General features: G+C 39.2%; 1 protein-coding gene across 5 annotated transcripts in view; it reads right to left on the bottom strand.

Annotated features, from left to right (window-relative positions):
- Positions 1-493: 493 nt before the first annotated feature.
- ferry3 (FERRY endosomal RAB5 effector complex subunit 3) overlaps positions 494-19,607 on the bottom strand; it is a 75,909-nt gene continuing 56,795 nt past the window's right edge. For all 5 annotated transcript variants that reach the window (XM_072241040.1, XM_072241039.1, XM_072241038.1 and 2 more), the window contains 2 exons: positions 16,820-16,887; positions 494-1,877 (listed from right to left, as the gene is read on the bottom strand). In XM_072241040.1, the coding sequence (XP_072097141.1) occupies positions 1,785-1,877; positions 16,820-16,887 (161 nt within the window). In that variant the 3' untranslated portion in view covers positions 494-1,784. The remainder of the gene's footprint in view (positions 1,878-16,819; positions 16,888-19,607) is intronic.

Below are 19,607 nucleotides of genomic sequence, written 5' to 3'. Positions count from 1 at the left end.
AGCTTTAGAACATAGAACAATACAACATGGGAAAAGGCCCTTTGGCCCACAATGTTAAACTAAACTGATCTGCTTGCACATGAACCATATCCCTCCATTCTTTGCATCTTCAAGTGCCTGTCTGCTTCTTAAATGACACTATCATGTCTGTTTCCACCACCATGTCTGGTAGCATTTACCACACATTACTTACCACATTGGGTACAAATTTATTTTCCTCCTTTTGCATAAAAGATATGCCCTCTAGTATGTCATTTCCACTCACGGAGAAATACTCTGGCCATCCTATCTATGTCCCTCAGAATTTTATAAACCTCTAACAGTTCTTCCCTCAGCCGTTAACACTCAAATTTGTTCAACCCATCCTTGGAGCTAACACATTCTAATCCTAAAGAGCCTCCTCTGCACCCACTCCAAAGCCTCCACATTCTGCCTGTACAGGAGTAACCAGAATGGCACACAACATACATAAAAGTTAAATTATACTGTATCAGTTTTTAAAAATGCAGTATGTTTACTTCTTCAAATACAAAATGTATAAGGTTGAGACAATTCATGAGATTACAAGTAACTATTCCCACACGATTCTAAATATTTCAAACTGCTTTCACTCATTATTCTGTACACCAGTGCAATTGAAGAATACAATTTCTGTTATACAAATATGTGAAAAATAATGAATAATGGATTTTTTACAGGTGTGCCTGCAGATAAACAGTAATGCCACAAATTAATTAGAAATGGCTCTCTGTTACACCAACTTCAAACATAACTTTCCATTTTAGTGGTACTTAATTGGGTGCAGATGAGCCTTTAATGTTACTAAATATCCAAAGTGACATCATTTTAAATACATGTTTAAAATCCTATAAATTACATATTAGGATATGAACTCAAAGAGTCACCATTGGGAATTAAGTCACAGTTGAAACTTGAAAGTGAGTAAAATTATAACAACTTATATGATATGTGAATCACTTAACACTTATTAATCCTATATTTGTACATCATCACAATATGTTGGTGGTTCTGATGCCACACTTAATCATCTGTGTTTTAAGCCGCAGAACAAAAAATGTATTAGTTGACTGCCTCATTTATGATCAATGTTTAACAGATTTAGATAGGCAAACTAGCTGCATAATGTTAAAAAGCATGGGAAAGTAATTCAAGTTCCACAATTAAATAGCTAGCTGTACACAAATATGAAACTTATCATCACCTAATGTTACGCCAAAGCAAGCTATAGGCAGCAATCAGTTTCACAAATCTAATTATTTTTAGGCCAGCAACTTTGCCTCACACATGTACAAATATGAGAATTAGAAATGGAATAATTTTGAATATATTTTCATTATTATAAGTTCCATAGTCTTGAAATATAGTGAGGATGTAACTGTACAAAGGCTTATTGCATTCACATCAAATCTCTTCATTTTGGCAGAGGAATTAAACCATGACTTTACTGAAATTATAGGAAGAGGAATCTAGTACATCTCATTAAATGTGTTTGTAACATTACTTGGTAACTTTTAAGTCTATAAAAGGAGACAAGAATCAACTTTAAGACATCATCTTCATTGTGACAGTACATTAGATTTTGATGCATATTTCAACTTAAGTGCAACAATTATAAATGTTTGAGATTCTGCTGAAATGAAAAGAAGTCTTTCTGAGTTGCTGTGGGAAACATGCAGAGTTGATCATTTTTAATATCTTGTCTGAAGCCCACACAAAAAGTGACTTGTCAGCATAACTCACTCGCTGTTCAGTCGTTTGTTTGTTCATCGCTTGGAGGTCAGGGTCAGGGTAGATGACACTCTAAAAATCTGAGGTAGCATGTTGCTCAACTGGTAGAACATTTCTTCTGAAATACTCTGTTAATATAAAATTATATTACCATTTACATTCCATGGTATGGAGCACACATTAACAGCATTATTCATACCTATTCAATGTACTCCAATAAGGGTGTGAAATTGATTGTTGCAGAGTGTGAAAGGCTTCAGGAAGTGCTTCATTGGCTGGCTGCAATTTGCACTCTAGTTGCCAAAAACAAGTGTTGCACATACCTAGTTAAGATATATGATGACATTGTTTCCCAGAGAGGAATGCAGATTTTCTCAGAAGTGTTTATGATGTTCAATGGGCCAGTGCAATTTTTAAATCTAGTTTGTCACTGCAGCTGAGTTTTATTGTAAGTGATTACAGAGAACAACCTTTTGAAGCTTCAACTCTGGGCGTCTATTTATTTGGATTTCTATCACTCTTGCAGTGTTAGCTATGACTTCAACCATTTTGGCACCAAGATCTGGAATGTTGTCCTTCATAGCTCCTTGACAGAAAGTTTGCCTTTGCTAAATGATATAGTTGAACACATTTCATTTAAAAAAAATCTTAAGGGACATGGCTATGAAAGCTGTGAACATATTGCTTAGCTTTGTTGAGGCTGATAGTTTTACATTCCTGCTCTTCTGATGGTTTCATGTTGCAGGAGTGTCTGTTGATACACCAGATACCAATATGAGAAATCACAACATGAATTCCAGTTCATATAGGTTCTGATATATTACAAAATAAAATAATAGAGAAGAACTGGGTCATCCAATCCATTGTGCTATTCTGCCATTCAATAAGATCACGCCTGAGCTTTTATCACTAAATCCACTTTCTTACGCTAAACCCATATTCCTTGATTCACCAGATATCCAAAGAGCTGTAGATCTCTGTCCTTGGATGTATATTCAGTGACTGAGCCTCCATAGTACTTTACTCTCTGGAGAACAAAAATCTTTGCATCTTTGCATCAAGTTGGGAAGTACAAGAATTTGAAGGTATTGGCAATCTTGAATATTACCTTTGGTCCCCACCACTCAGCTCTCACTTGCAGCTCCAATTAGTTGCTTGCATGTGACAGCAGCCATACCCCAGTACACCACTTTAATGGGCAGGCTAAACCAGCTGGTGAGTTTTATAGCCCAGTGAGATACAGACATGCCTGTCCTAGCATGCTAAACCAGCTGGCGAGTTTTATAGCCCAGTGAGATAGAGACATGCCTATCCTAGCATGCTAAGTCAGCTCCAGTGGACTGGGCAGATGAGGTCTACAGTGACATCCAATGGCAAAGGTGGCTGTTCTGTAACAGTCTATGGAGAGGGTATGACAAGGCACAGAAGTAGTCAAGGTCATCCACTGCAACCAGGGAAGACCCCAATTTTTGTCTGCTAACCAATCCCCAGTCCATAGTAGCGTATTACCCCCAATCCCATGTATTCTTGTTCTTGTTAATAAATTCTCACATCCATCTTACCCAAGTCCGATAAACTACATCTAGTGTTTCCCTATGCTAATTAGTCTTAAAAATTTGTGAAATGTGATTTTCCTTTCAAAAGGCAGAAAAAAATACTGTTGGAGGAATCTAGTGCACCAGGCAGCATGTATAGAGGGAAATGGATAGTTGACATTTCAGGTTGGATCTTCAGAATAAAGAATCACAACCTAGTTTAATATTACTGGCAGATTTTGAGAAATTTGTTATACAGCAGCAGTACATTGCCATAACAAAAATAGTAAATGACTGTAAATTCAGGCATTTTCCCCTTCCTTTCCAGTCCTAAAGAAGGGTCTCGGCCTGAAATAGCAACTGTTTCTCTTTTCCATACATGCTCCCTGACCTGCTGAGTTCCTCCAGCATTTTGTGTGTGCTACTGTAAATTAGAGTATATATTTAAAAAGTTAAATAAAATAAATAGTGGAAATAAAGAAAAAAATCTGTGAGACAGTGTTCATGGGTTCAATGTCCATTCAGAAATCTGATGGCAGAGGGGAAGAAGCTACTGTGCCCAATCCTATTATTATTTGATAACTGCTCACTACCACAGCTTTATTAAGAGATTCTTTAACTTCCCCTAGTATTGGTGTCAGGTTAATTGGGTCAACATTCCCAGCCTTCCCTCTACCTCTGTTTTTAAATAGAAAGGTTAGATTTGCTACCTTGTAATCTTATGCCTTCAGGCATTCATTGCGTTATTAAAATCTCTAACAAAGCAAGATAAATAAACCAATGGGAACGATTCTATCTAGAACAACACCATTTCCAGAGTTTCTGTGCTTACTTTTGAGAAGACAGACACAAAATATTTGTTCAATTTCTCTGCCATTTCCTTATTTCAAAATATATTTCATTTCATCTTGGTTTGAAAGGGATTCGCATTAACTTGGGCTAACGTTTTTCTTTTTACATAATATATCTAATGAAGCTCTTATAGTTAATTTTTACGTCTCTCGTCAAATTACTATTGTATTCTGCTTTCTCTTCCCTTACAAATATCTTGGCCCCCCTTTGCCAAATTCAGAAATTCGCCCAATTTTCTAGCTTGCTGCTCTTTTGGGGAACATTTTAGGTCCCTTTCTTTAATGTAATTCCTCTGCTCTTTGGCCATGGCTCAACCACTTTTCCTGTTTATTTTTTGTCTTAAACAAATTATATTTTTAATATCAACTATGTATTAATACTTCAAATGTTAGCTATTGCTTGTTTATTATAATACCCTCTAATGCTATTTTCCAATCTGCCATACGACCTGCCATTCCTTTCTAGTGTGGTTAGTGTAGATTTAAATTCTAGTTTCACATTGGACTAAATCACTTTTAATCCTTAAATAAGTTTAAAACAGAAATGTTTCCCTCAGTCTTTACTCAGGTGGTAGCCAGTACTGATACTGCAACACTTAGAACTGTTTCAAGACTATTCTGAAAACCTACTTAATTTTTTTAACATTTGACCAACTTACAGGATTACTTAGTGCCAGTTGATGTTGATTACATTTATACAATTTGGTACATTTGATCCCTCCAAGAAGACCACAACCTCTTTGTCGTGGTTTAGGGGCTTGTGTGCCTCAGTGACCCGAAATCTATGTTGGCTGGATTCAGGGCTTTGTGCTTCAGCTCATAGGCCAGACTAGAATGGTCTACCGATCATCCAGGTTTGGGGGTTCAGCTCAGGGTTAACAACCATGACTGGTAAAACAAAATCATTACAGAAACAGCAATAAAGAATCCTTCTACATCTGAATGCAATGGTATTCCTGGGTCTCCACCTGGGACTTGCATGACTGACAGTAGTGAAAACCGCCTACCGGAGCAACAGGTCAATGGCAGATGCCATCTCTCTGGCCCTACATTCCTCCTTAGAACACCTGGAGAATAAAGACGCATACGTAAGGCTCCTTTTCATTGACTACAGCTCTGCCTTTAATACCATCATTCCAAATAAACTGATCCCTAAGCTCTGGAACCTGGGCCTTAGCACTCAGATCTGCAGCTGGATCTTCAACTTCCTCACAGACAGGACCCAGGCTGTAAAAATAGGGGACAAGCTCTCCTCTACAATCACTCTGAGCACCAGTGCCCCACAAGGCTGTGTACTCAGCCCCCTGCTGTACTCACGGTACACCCATGATTGTGTAGCCAAGTTTCCAACGAACTCAATATATAAGTTTGCTGATGACACAACAATTGTAGGCTGTATCTCGGGTAATGATGAGATTGAGTACAGAGAGGAAATTAAGAACCTGGTGGCATGGTGCAAAGGTAATAACCTATCCCTCAATGTCAGCAAGATGAAGGAATTGGTTGTTGACTTCAGAAGGAGTAGCGGACCGCACGACCCAATTTACATTGGTGGTGCGCAAGTGGAACAGGTCAAAAGCTTTGAGTTCTTCGGGGTCAATATCACAAATGATCTGACTTGGTCCAACCAAGCAGAGTCCACTGCCAAGAAGGCCCACCAGTGCCTTTACTTCCTGAGAAAGCTAAAGAAATTTGGCCTGTCCCCTAAAATCCTCACTAATTTTTAGAGATGCACCGTAGAAAGCATTCTTCTAGGGTGCATCACAACCTGGTATGGAAGTAGTCCTGTCCAAGACCGGAAGAAGCTGCAGAAGATCGTGAACATGGCGCAGCACATCACACAAACCAATCTTCTGTCCTTGGACTCACTCTACACCGCACGCTGTCGGAGCAGTGCTGCCAGGATAATCAAGGACATGACCCACCCAGCCAACACATTTTTCATCCCTTTTCCTTCGGGGAGAAGGTTCAGGAGCTTGAAGACTCATATGGCCAGATTTGGGAACAGCTTCTTTCCAACTGTGATAAGACTGCTGGACGGATCCTGACCCGGATCTGGGCCGTACCCTCCAAATATCTGGACCTGCCTCTCGGTTTTTTTTTTGCACTACCTTACTTTCCCTTTTCTATTTTCTATTTATGATTTATAATTTAAATTTTTAATATTTACTATCGATTTGCAATCCAGGGAGTGCTAGGCGCAGAATCAAATATCGCTGTGATGATTGTACACTCTAGTATCAATTGTTTGGTGACAATAAAGTAAAATAAAGTAAAATAAAACCGAGTGGAAGCAACTGACATGATGAAGGAAGCCCTGAACATCGCCAGAGATGGAGGACCTTCATTGTTGCCCTAAATGTCAGCAGCATAACATGCAGAAAGCAAGCAAGCTTTGTCTTTATGCCAGCAGCATAATGAGCAATAAGTAAGTATATTCAATTACATTTTAATCTATATAATGTTTGTCCTATAATTTTTAATTTTGTCACATTTTTATGACTATTTTGATTTATTTTTATAATCTACATAAAGCACTTTGAGCCTACATCTTATGTATGAAAAGTGCTATATAAATAATGTTATTATTATTTTTATGTTAACTGAAGAAAATGTCAGTGTTTGAAATTAAAATCAAATAGACAGATTTAGATGGCTCCTTGCCAGGCCAGTTTGGCATACATTATAAAGATTAATTTTCCTCAAAGTCCAGTCATTTAAAATGCAATGGGCGTCAGGATGAAGCACAGAAGTAACTAGACTGTCAACAATTCAATATTTTGCCTATGTTTTACAGAATCCACTATAATGGGATAAAATTTAAAATCATAGCTTGTATGGAATCTCATAAGCTATGGAAAATTTACCTGCATATTGAACATTACAAAAATGATCCTTCTCCCCAGTAATAGTGGCAGGGCGAGGAAATAACAGTGTTACGGTGCTGTTTGAGAGATCTCTACAGAAACAGGCAAAAGCCATGCCATCAATTATTATCCTGCCTACAAATGACAAAGGAGGTGAATTGGACTATTGGGTCCATACTGTTCCCATGTCCAACAAATCCCCTTGGATTCTTTTTTTTACCAATAACCTACACCAAGGGGTAATCTACAGTTGCCAATTCAAACAACAGCAAGACTTGGGAGTGTTGGAGGAAACCGGAGTACACAGACAGAACCCGTATAGTTTTAGGGGAATGTGCAAACTCTGCACAGATGACATCCAAAGTCAGAATCGAACCTGGGTCCCTGAACTATGAGGCAGCAACACTAACTGCTGAGCCATGATTGATAGGTCCCAATGCAGGAACTGATATTGAGGCCAAGGATGAACTGTACGTTCAAAGCTTTTCTACAGTGAGTCATGAACTTGGAATAATAAATCTGAAAATATCCAATTTGCAGAACCTAGCTCCCAAAGTTATTAACTAACTTATGTTACATTTTTCTTGGCAAATATATAAAACATATATATTAAAAATCAATTAACAACAGTTAAACATGGAATCTTTATCCATGGAAGACTTAACATGCGAACAGATGCATTATTACAAAATATATTCCAAGGTAACTGGAGAATGCACCCTAACAGGTGTATGTAACAAGTAACAAGACAAAATATATTCCAAGGTAACATTCCGAGGGTGAAGGCAGGAATTCAAAGGAGAGGAGAAAGACAGTCCTCATGTCCTACTATAAAGGAATGGAGCTGCAGAACGTGATTCTAAAGCAAACATCCAGGTTAAGTATTTAGAGATCTAAAATTTAAACTGTATCTTTAGCATTTCAGTGTTTCTTTGTAAACTTTGAAAAATTAGCTTTTAATTAGTTCACTTTAAGGGATGAAAAAGTCAGGTGAGTAGATTAAACAATACAAATATAACCTTTTTATAAAACAAAACCTATTCATGAGAAAAAAAAGTGTTGCTGTTAGGTTAGCATTAATTGTTCCTTGAATTGAATAGCTAGCTAGGCTATTTCAGAGGATAGTTATGAGTTGCAATGAGCCTCACATTATACAGAAGCCATCTTTATGGAAACCGGTTTCCTTCATAAAGGAGTTTTTCCAACATAATTTTTCATGTCTTCCTTTATTGATACCAGCATTTAATCCGGGCTTTCCTTTCATTAATTAAAGTAAAAACTTATTGGCTCCAATGTCAATATAGCAGCAAAGCTTAGGGATGTGGGAGGAAGCCGTCACACCAAAAAAAAATCCATACAATCACATGGAAAACATGTAAGTTCCACACAGCCAGTGTGTGAGTTTGGGTCCTTCAAGATATTCTGAATATTGGCAAGGACTGCACATAAAACATTGCAAAGCATACAAATGTAGTAATAATTGTGGATTTGATGATCGTAAGAAAGAAGCCCGTTTTTGGAATCATCATCATGAGAATAGTGGGGTAGGTTGCATTATGTGTGCTAGGATAAGAAAGGTGGAGAATATCATATGAGAAGGGAGATGACAGGGGTGTACAGGGAATAATGAGACATCATCATCTAGATGTAATGAGGTCTTCAGGCCTGTGTGGGACCCCGGAGAGAGTGAGCTCCTAGGTACTTAGAGCACCTGAATTGGTTACTTAGCGAGAGACATTAATTATTTAGAGTTCCTAGTGTTTTTCTTGAGCAACTCAGTCTCCTCGTGCTTTTTGTTAAAGCTTGTTGAGTTTAAATTGATAGGCTCAGGGATTCCATGTCACTTGTATTATTTAAGCAGATGCCTGATTAGCACTAATCATGGGGTCCTAGTTTTGTGACCTCTTACTGTGGTGTTACTTCTTGTGGCGTTGCTCATCTGAACCACCGATATTCTTTTTGAATTATTATGAATAAACTCTGGTCATTGTCTCTACATCAGAGTCTGTCATTCCTCCACACTTAGGTTTCGATATTGCCAGAGCACTTTGAGACACCAGATCATCCAATGCTTAAAGTTCAAGTGAAGAAATTAAAAAGCCAAAATTTCAAAAGGTAATCATCATCTCTGGATTACTTTTGCTATTGGGAATAACTTACATGAGACAGTATTCCACTTAATTTATAATATCTCTTCACCTGGAATGACTACGTGGACCCTGGAGTGTTGATAGGAAAGGGATTTAAAAAACCCACTATATTTGCATGAAAAGTTGCCACAAGAAAAAGAGTGATCATTGATGGAGATAGAAGAGTAAACTGGGGAGTTGTCCCTTCAGGATGCTAAAAGGGGAGATGAGATGGTGTGTCTGGTAATGACATCTTGTTGAAGGTGGCAGTAAGTACAGAGAATGATCCACTGAATGTGGAGTACCAATTCAGCTGCATTTCTTCAATTTAGTGTATGGAATTCAGTGCTGATGATGTGGTCTCTATTGGGAAAATCAAACACAGAGTGGGTGACCACTTTGCTGAACACTTCCACTTAACCAATAGCTCCCAACCATCTATCACTGTAGAGTATCAGAGTAGGAATCTTTCATTCCTAATTTTTCAATGAAATCAAATGCATCTTGACATCTGGCGCCTTTTCTTCCATCCAGGAGCAATGAATTCAACAATTTCAGATAACTAGCTTATCCATTTGAAGCAAACTAGCTGGTTTGGATGTAAGGTATGCTTTTACATCATTTTTTTTCTCTCTACAGATGCCACCCGTGAACTGCTGAGCATTTTCAGCATTCTCTTTTATTTCAGATTTTCAGCATTGCAGTGTTCTGAATCTCATTGCCTCAGTATTGTTTTCTGTATTCCTCTCCTCTGCCTTTATTCCGTTTCCATAAAAAAAAGAAACTGATGAAGTTAAACTCTGCACAACATTCATTCAGCTCTGCTTAAGTATTGTCCACTTCTAGCACCACAATTTAGTAGATTGTGTAAAAGAAATATCCTAGTATGATTCCCAGAGGAAGGATTAGTTGTGTGCAGACAGGACACAATAACGGAAAAGACTGATAAGAGAGTTGACAGAAATATTTAAAATCATGAATATGAAAATTTAGATAGTTTAAGAGTCAATAGTAGATGACATGGATTTATGGTGAAGAACCTGTCACAATTATAAACAAAACATTTCCTCATGGGTGTTTTGGTTTTAGGAGAGTAGGACAGGATGAGTTCAGTAGCAGTTTTTGAAAGGGAACAGCATAGATAAATGGAGAAAATATTTCCTAGATATGCAGAGTGCAATGAGACTAGCTGGATCATTCTTTAAAAGAATAACTTCACCTACAATTGAATGATTTTCTTTTGTATTGCTCCAAGATATGAACATGACTAACATTGACCTTATTTGATACACATGAAAAGCTTTGGGTGTCAGTGCAACCCATAATGGCTCTACCCTAAACTCCACTGTTCCAACATTGATTACTTAGTTAAATTTTCCCAGTGACGTTAGCAATTGTGCTGATTTAAACAACACTAAAACATAAATTGGTAAATTATTCTGTACAAATATTAATTGGTATGACATTCGTTTGTCTGCGATTTAGATAAGTTAATATGTTTAAACAAAATATCATACAAATAACAGTCTATAAATTATGCTCAGTGGTCAATTTTCTGCTATAATGATTTTTTCCACTAATTATCATGAACGTTAGCTGCTTGACATCATTGTGATTAAACAATTGGAAATTATAAGTGAGGTACACAGATATAATTTTAGAATCTATGCTACAAATCAAGTGCATTAACTTACAGCATACTTTTTTTAGGTCATAATGGCTATGCACACTGGGATTGTGTGGTGAAGGTGGGGGAAAAGGCCTTGGTAGTTGTATACTGGCTGCAGCAAACCTACTCAGTTCTAGTTGATCTATGTTTAACAGAAGTGGCTGCACAGTTGAGATCAAGAATTCAACAGAGACAGGGACCGAAGCTGACTAAATATCCCCATAAAGTTCCCCAAGTCTGGCTCCCCTAACCCCAGATTGTTCAAATATTCATTCTTAGGTAGCATCTATCCATTGATAGCACCACGTTACTCAATTTATCACCAATGATGACACCACAACTGTAGGCCGTACCTCGGGTAATGATGAGTTTGAGTACAGAGAGGAAATTAAGAACCTGGTGGCATGGTGCGAAGACAATAACCTAACCCACAACGTCAGCAAGATGAAGGAATTGGTTGTTGACTTCAGAAGGAGTAGTGGACCGCACGACCCCATTTACAACAGTGGTGCGCAAGTGGAACAGGTCAGAAGCTTTAAGTTCCTCGGGGTCAATATAACAAATGACCTGACTTGGTCCAACCAAGCAGAGTCCACTGCCAAGAAGGCCCACCAGCGCCTTTACTTCCTGAGAAAACTAAAGAAATTTGGCCTGTCCCCTAAAATCCTCACTAATTTTTATAGATGCACCGTAGAAAGCATTCTTCTAGGGTGCATCACAACCTGGTATGGAAGTTGTCCTGTCCAAGACCGGAAGAAGCTGCAGAAGATCGTGAACACAGCCCAGCACATCACACAAACCAATCTCCCATGCGTGGGCTCACTTTACACCGCATGCCGTCGAAGCAGTGCTGCCAGGATAATCAAGGACACGACCCACTCAGCCAACACACTTTTCGTCCCTCCTCCCTCCAGGAGAAGGCTCAGGAGCTTGAAGACTCGTACGGCCAGGTTGTGGAACAGCTTCTTTCCAACTGTGATAAGACTGCTGAACGGATCCTGACCCGGATCGAGACTGTACCCTTCAAATATCCGGACCTGCCTCTCCGTTTTTTTGCACTACCTTACTTTCCCTTTCGTATTTTTTATTTATGATTTATAGACGCACCATAGAAAGCATTCTTCTAGTGTGCATCACAACCTGGTGTGGAAGTTGTCCTGTCCAAGACCGGGAGAAGCTGCAGAAAATCGTGGGTATATTTAAAGTGAAAATTGATAGTTTCTAATTGGCCAGGACATCAAAGGTTATGGTGAGAAGGCAGGTGTACGAGGTTGAGTGTGATCTGGAATCAGCCATGATAGAATGGTGGAGCAGACTCGATGGGCTGAATGACCTAATTATGCTTCTACGTCTTACGGTATTTTATCTTTGATGATCAAGGCACCAGAAGTACACACTGTCTTTCAAGTATTGCCATGTGACCTCATCATCCATTTGAATCACCATTCACTTTGTTTCTTAGCCAACAGTTTGCATTTTTGATAGGGGGATCTCAGTGCTGTACCTAAGAATCTGTTTATTTTATTTTATTTATTGACAACCATAACCGCCAAAAAGTATTGGCATGCTGCCTTCTTGAACTTGTTTTGGTGAAGATATTCCTACAGTTCTGCTAGGTAGAATATTCCAGAATTTAGATACAGCAGCAGAAAAGGAGCAATGAGAAATTTACAAGTTAGAACTACGTAGACTTTGGAGGGGAGTCTACAACCATTAAAGTGCACCTGATGCCCTTATACTTCCTGATGGCAGAGGTTTGACAGATTCTATCTCAGAGTCTGGGCAAGTAACTGCAATGAATTTTATTAATGATACACACTGCAGCCAAACATTGCTCATGAATGAAATTCTTGAATTATCTTCACACTTTCCTCTTCAACATAGCTTCCAAACCTATTACTCAATATACTTACATTCTGTGCAACTGAAAGTAATTCTAGTCTAGTTCAGATGACCTCCACACTTGTTTTTGTGTCATTAATTGTTCAAGAATGCATCCTGTACATGAGTGAGTGAATGAGTATGTAATTCAACTATAAGTGGATTCGTCATTACCCAAACCTTGTCCAAAATTACTTTGGCAATTGAATACTTATGAGTGGCCAAGTGGGAATGACTAAGGGTTTAAATGTTTTACTGAACGTTTAATATTGCAGGCCCGGGTATCCATTCAGTCAAAAAGGAGCTTCATGTAAATCAGAGACCTGTGGGATACATAGAGTTCCTGGGCAATTTTAAAATCCAGATGGATGGAGCTTTCACCATGAATGCTTTATTCAAAAGACCAGCTCTGAGAACGCAAGATTTCAAGTTATTTTTATGGCACCAGAAGGTGTAGAGGTGATAAAAGAAATTTTGGGGAGTTGCAGGGGGAGCCACTACCACTTTGATAATGTCAGCCATCTTAAATACCTATCATGTCCTTTTTTTCGGCATTGGTTGACCTCTAGGCTTTTAATGCTGCTTTGGTCTGGACCCCAATTAGATCAGGTTCCCCCCTGCTTATACCACATTTTAAGAGGTCCTCCTCTACTAAATACACTGGTGGGTCTTGCTACCCTATCATGTGCTCTGCTGGCATACCCTCCTTGTTGACTGATCAGTATTACAGATTTTTTTTTTGCAAGTAGTTAATGCATTTCAGTTGACTAACTGAGAATGCTGACATTTCCAGCCCAATGAGCACGGGAGGATTTTGCACCTATCCAGTTTGAGTATCAGAACACCAAACCAGTCACTGAGGTTAGACTTGGATCTTCAGTTAAGAGGCTTAATTGGTAAGATCATATTTCTTACAGTTTAATAAAGAACTAAGGCATGAAAGAACCTATTCTCTGGATCCACATTTTTCAGCCAGAGTCATCTGAATTTGGTTGTTGTTGTTCGCTTTAATTGTTTACATGATTTGTGTTTTTTTCTCTCTTGTGCATCGGGTGTTAGTCTTTTATTTATTTCATTTCTTTAATTGGGTTCTTTTGGGTTTCTTGCTTTGTGGCTATCTGTAAGCAAACAAATTTCAAGTTGAATAACTGATACATTCTATGATAATAAATGGACTTTGTACTTGTACTTATATTTAATTTGATAGTAATTTTGCGATGAAGATGTGGTTGTCAAAAGAGCTACAGTGCCAGTAAGCTGAAAAAAATTAACTCCATCATTTTTATAATATAGTTTTCAAATTAAATTCTGAAGTTCTTATACTTATCAACAGGAGAGCGCCAATGCTAGATATTTTTATTAAGTCTTCATCATTCTTGAGGAATAATTGTTTGGACTTCCTAGGACAGCAGAAACCACGGATACCACCACAACTCCAACGATTGAACACTGTATGGTAGGGGTTGCCAACCCGTCGATCGCAATCGACTGGTCAATCTTTGAGACTTTCCGAGTAGATTCCGAAGAAAAATCAAAAATAAATACACAAATACTGTTGTAATGTGAGCATTATAAAAGTAAGTAATACTAATTAGGATAATGGTAATATAGCAATATTTTCGCTAAAAAGCTGTTTGTAAAGAGAGATTGTTTCCGGGTTGCGGGGGTTTAGTTCCGTTCTTTCTGCCCAGTGTGCATGTATGTAGTTCCCCCGCCATGCACGCATTTTCAGCATAGCCTATGCTGCATCAAAGTGAACAATCAGATTAGGGATAAGAGTACTGACTGTCGCAAACATCAATATATGGCAGTGTCCCCAACCTCTGGGCCGTGAAGCATGCAGTGGTGCAGCAGTAGTCGGGATGCACCCAGCACATCTTTAAGTAAAAAAGCCGAAATAAACAAGCTAATTAATTAGGTGCCGCCCGGCACGTAAATGTCGGGTCAGATCAGAGGCGACACAATCGGCAATCGCTCGTGATATCCTGATAGTATAGCGGAGGCTCCACGAAAGAAGGTGAAAACATACAAATTCCATCCAGAATGGGATGAGGAATTTCTATTTACCTTGGTGAAAGACAAGTGTGTATGTATGTTGTGCCACCAAACACAAGCACTAACTAAAAGAGGGAATCTGGAGCGGCACCACAACACCAATCACTAGGAATTTAAAGACACCTACCCCCCAAAGGGCACAATTCGTGCCTGGAAAGCTGAGCTGAAATTGGGGTTGAAGGCCCAGCAATCGTCTTTCACAAAATATGCTGCTCAAAATAAAGCTGCTATTGAAGCATCATTTCGTGTAAGTCACCTTTTGGCTGAACACAAGTAGCCTTTTACAGATGGCGATTTATTCAAGGAAGCAATGGTCATTACTGCAGACTGTTTTTAATGACTTTAAAAACAAAAAGAGTATCACAACCGCAATACGTAATATACCGCTTGGCCCTGCAACAGTGACAAGGAGGGTAGAGTCACTGTCAGAGGATGTGAATATTTTTCACTACAGTTCGATGAATCCCTGGATGTAATGCAAACAGCTCAGCTTGTTGTATTTGTCAGAATGGCTTTCCAGGATTTTACAACAAAGGAGGACTTCCTCACTCTTTTGCAATTAAAGGAAAGAACGAGAGGTGAGGATATTTACAATGAGTTTAAAAAAATATGTCCGTGAAAATGACATCCCCATTCATAAACTGGTGGCAATTACTACTGATGGGGCCGAGCAATACGCGGTGTGCGCGTTGGTTTTATACCACTAAAAGTCAGTGCCTACTTCGGGTCAACTTATCTATGTGAAATTGCATTTTCACAGATGAAAATTATTAAATCTAAGTACAGGAGCTGACTTACTGACAAGACACCACACTAGGGTTGCCAACTTTCTCACTCCCAAATAATGGACAAAAGTAGCAGTCAAATCTCGGGACATTTGTGTTTACCCCGAGAAAGACTACCATGACCATGAAGTCTTGCGCGGGCACCTGTGTGCGCATGCGCATACGTGCCGATTTCTTTTCTTTACCCCACCAATCAGTTTTGGCTTAATTTTCATTATTTCTACTTTATATAGGCTGTGTATTTATCATATCATTCCTGCTTTTACTATATGTTAGTGTTATTTTAGGTTTTATGTGTTATTTGGTAGGTTTTTTTTGGGTCTGGGAACGCTTAAAATTGTTTTCCATATAAATTAATGGTAATTGCTTCTTCGGCGTAAATCATTTTGGCACGAAAGGTTTCATAGGAACGTTCTACCTTAGCGGGGGGAATACGGGACAGTTGGCAACCCTACACCTCACAGACTGTCTCAGACTGGCTGTCTGTAGTTATGAGCCAAATTTCAGGGAACTAGCAGAAAGTATTCAGCCCCAGTCATCACACTGAGTGCAACAGTCAATTTTTAGTCATTTATTTTTCGTGTTGAAATAAAATTAAATAATGAAACTTAGAATTAAAGGTGTGAAGTATTGTAATATTCTTAAAGAAAGGCAGCTGTGGCATCTTTGATATGCTAGTTAGTGTTTTCTTGTTTGAATTAATTTGAAAGTTTGAGAAAAGTATTTTGTGTAATTCAAATACAATTCACCCAAATAAAAGGCCTCAAATTTGAAGTACAATCTGAGCTGTTTTTTCTCTAAACGATTTAGCAGGTAGATCTTGCCTTTCACTGAAGTCGAGGTAGGGGATCTTGGGCTTAAAAAGGTTGGTGACCACTACTATATGGCAACATCAATGTAGATTTTGACTTGTCAAAACAAGAGGAAACACATAAGAATTCTGACCTGGCTGTAAACCTACACATGTTCCTGACTCATGTTCCCAACTTGGGTGATAGGGATAAAACTAACTCACATCTCTGTGGCTGACCATACATGTATGTGGACCTGCAGGTAAAAAGGACTTCGAGTACTATATATGGCTATCTACCCCATTGCCAAGACACCTACACGAGAGAGATGTTAAACTGCATAATGTTTCTCAAATCAAACTCTCTCCATAGATGTGAATTTAAATAAGTTATAATATTTTCCATATTTCCAGAATTGCTGTTGCAGTATCTTCACTTTGGTTCTTAAGTTCTGCAGGTTTTAAAAAGAATGGAAATGCTCAAACAGTAACAAAATTGGTACTCTACCTGCGGTACAAGGAACTGGACTGTACGAGAAGTTCCTCCGTCCCAAGATGCCATTTCCATCATAAAACCTAAAATAAAGATAACATACACCTTTTTAAACAGAAGAACAGAGTTTCACCAAGTTTGCACATTTTTAACACACGCTGTACATATATTTTAAGAACATGCACACAAACTAGAATCATGTGGTCATAAATGGGTCAGTGACCATAACTGACATAAATGATGAGAAAAGAAGCTAAAACCATGGATACGAGTGAAAATACTAAGGCATTTGAAATGAAGGCTGTGAAAACATAACTGTTCCAAGAAACAACACACATCAAAGTTGCTGGTGAAAGCACCAGGCCAGGCAGCATCTCTAGGAAGAGGTACAGTCGACGTTTCTAGGAAGTACCTCTTCCTAGAGCTGCTGCCTGGCCTGCTGCGTTCACCAGCAACTTTGATGGGTGTTGCTTGAATTCCCAGCATCCGCAGAATTCCTGTTGTTCCAAGAAACAGATGGTTAGGAAATGTTTCTTATATGGACAGTAGATGCCACCAGTTGAAATTTTTATGAAAAGAGTGAAAATGTGATCAGGTTCTTCTGATCAAATTAAGGGCAGTGAAACATAACTTAGAAAATATTCTAGTATAAATTAGAAGTGGGAATGCAGCTTCTTGTGGAAATAAAAGAAATTCAAGACTTTCCGAAGGGATCCATGCTGGCAGACATAGCTTCTCAGTGTCAGATTGCATGAGGGAGTAACTTATTGGACTTTGATATCCTGAGGAAAGAGTCAGTACTGTCCAAGATTGGCTGGAATGCATTTTCTAAACACTGTCGACTTGTATGCTCTCCAATACCAAACATGTGATATTACATCTGCTAAGAGTCAACTGGGAGCAAGTCGCTGGGTGGCCAAAACCAGGACTGGAGAGAGTCTCTGGGCGGCAAAATCTAGGCCTGGAGTGAGTTGCTGGGTGGCAAAATCTGAGCCTGGAGCAAGTTTTTGGGTGGCAAAATTCGAGCCTGGAACAAGTCGCTGTGCAGCAAAATCTGGGTCTGGAGTAAGTCCTCGGCTGGCATGATCTAGGCCTGGAGCCTTTCACAGCAGCAGTGCCTGGGTCCTAGTGCAAGATATGATTCACTGTTTAGACATTTTAAATGCCAGCCCAGATCGGATGCGAGAGCCAATTTCGCATGCTCTTCGCGATCTTCATCCCTCTCTCCAGGGCACTGGAACCTTTCGCTGTTCCACTGTTTCGTCAATTTAAATGCCGGCCAGACAGACTGAAAAGACAGGGTGTTGGGATCCCGTTTTGTTCATTCTCCACGATGGTCATTTCACTGGTGCCAAAGCTATGAAGACTGCCCCGGCTGCTGTGCTCTATGCCTGCTAATATGATGAACTGATAAGCGAGGCTTTGGGCCTACTCTGAGGTTCAGATCTGAGGACACAATTTTGGTTGGAAATGCTGTTGCTCACTTCAGTTGTTAACATGATCTGTATTTTTTTCTCTTTCTCTTGTGCATCAAGTGTTGGTCTTTTATTCTTATTCTTTTTTTTCTTTAATTAGATTATTTCGAGTTTCTTGCTTTGTGGCTACCTGTGAGCAAGAAAACCTCAAGGTTGTATAATTTATACATTCTTTGATAATAAATGTACTTGAATCTTGAATGTTAAGTAACAAAACACACTTTAATTTTTAATTAAAGTATTAATTTTAAAGAATCAAATAAAACAATCTGCTCTTGCGAACACAGTGTCATGTCAGCCCCACTCTTCCCAGATAGTTAACTTGTCATAAAGGTTATTGAAATGCCCAGAGAATTTAAAAGGCAGTATAGAATTTCAGGTTTTCCATTGAAGTTCGTAGTCAAGTCAAGTAAGTCACTTTTTATTGTCATTTCGACCATAACTGCTGGTACAGTACACAGTAAAAACAAGACAACGTTTTTCAGGACCATGGTGCACATCAACAATACAAAAACTACATTGAACTACATAAAACAACACAAAACTACACTAGACTACAGACCTACCCAGGACTGCATAAAGTGCACAAAACAGTGCAGGCATTACAATAAATAATAAACAAGACAATATGCACAGTAGAGGGCAGTAAGTTGGTGTCAGTCCAGGCTCTGGGTATTGAGGAGTCTGATGGCTTGGGGGAAGAAACTGTTACGTAGTCTGGTCATGAGAGCCTGAATACTTCGGTGCCTTTTGCCAGATGGCAGGAGTGAGAAGAGTTTGTATGAGGGGTGCGTGGGGTCCTTCATAATGCTGTTTGCTTTATGGATGCAGTGTAAATGTCTGCGATGGCGGGAAGAGAGACCCCGATGATCTTCTCAGCTGACCTCACTATCCGCGGGGTCTTGCGATCCGAGATGGTGCAATTTCCCAACCAGGCAGTGATGCAGCTGCTCAGGATCCTCTCAATACAACCTCTGTAGAATGTGGTGAGGATGAGGGGTGGGAGATGGACTCTTCTCAGCCTTCGCAGAAAGTAGAGACGCTGCTGGGCCTTCTTTGCTATGGAGCTGGTGTTGAGGGACCAGGTGAGATTCTCCGCCAGGTGAACACCAAGAAATCTGGTGCTCTTAACGATCTCTACGGAGGAGTTGTCGATGTTCAGCGGAGAGTGGTTATTCCGTGTCCTCCTGAAGTCAACAACCATCTCTTTTGTTTTGTTCACATTCAGAGACAGGTTGTTGGCTCTGCACCAGTCCGTTAGCTGCTGCATCTCCTCTCTGTATGCTGACTCATCGTTCTTGCTGATGAGACCCACCATGGTCGTGTCA

The sequence above is a fragment of the Mobula birostris genome, chromosome 23 (assembly GCF_030028105.1).
Source record: "Mobula birostris isolate sMobBir1 chromosome 23, sMobBir1.hap1, whole genome shotgun sequence".
Taxonomy (NCBI): Eukaryota; Metazoa; Chordata; class Chondrichthyes; order Myliobatiformes; family Myliobatidae; genus Mobula; species Mobula birostris.
This window is presented reverse-complemented; position numbering and strand designations above follow the sequence as displayed.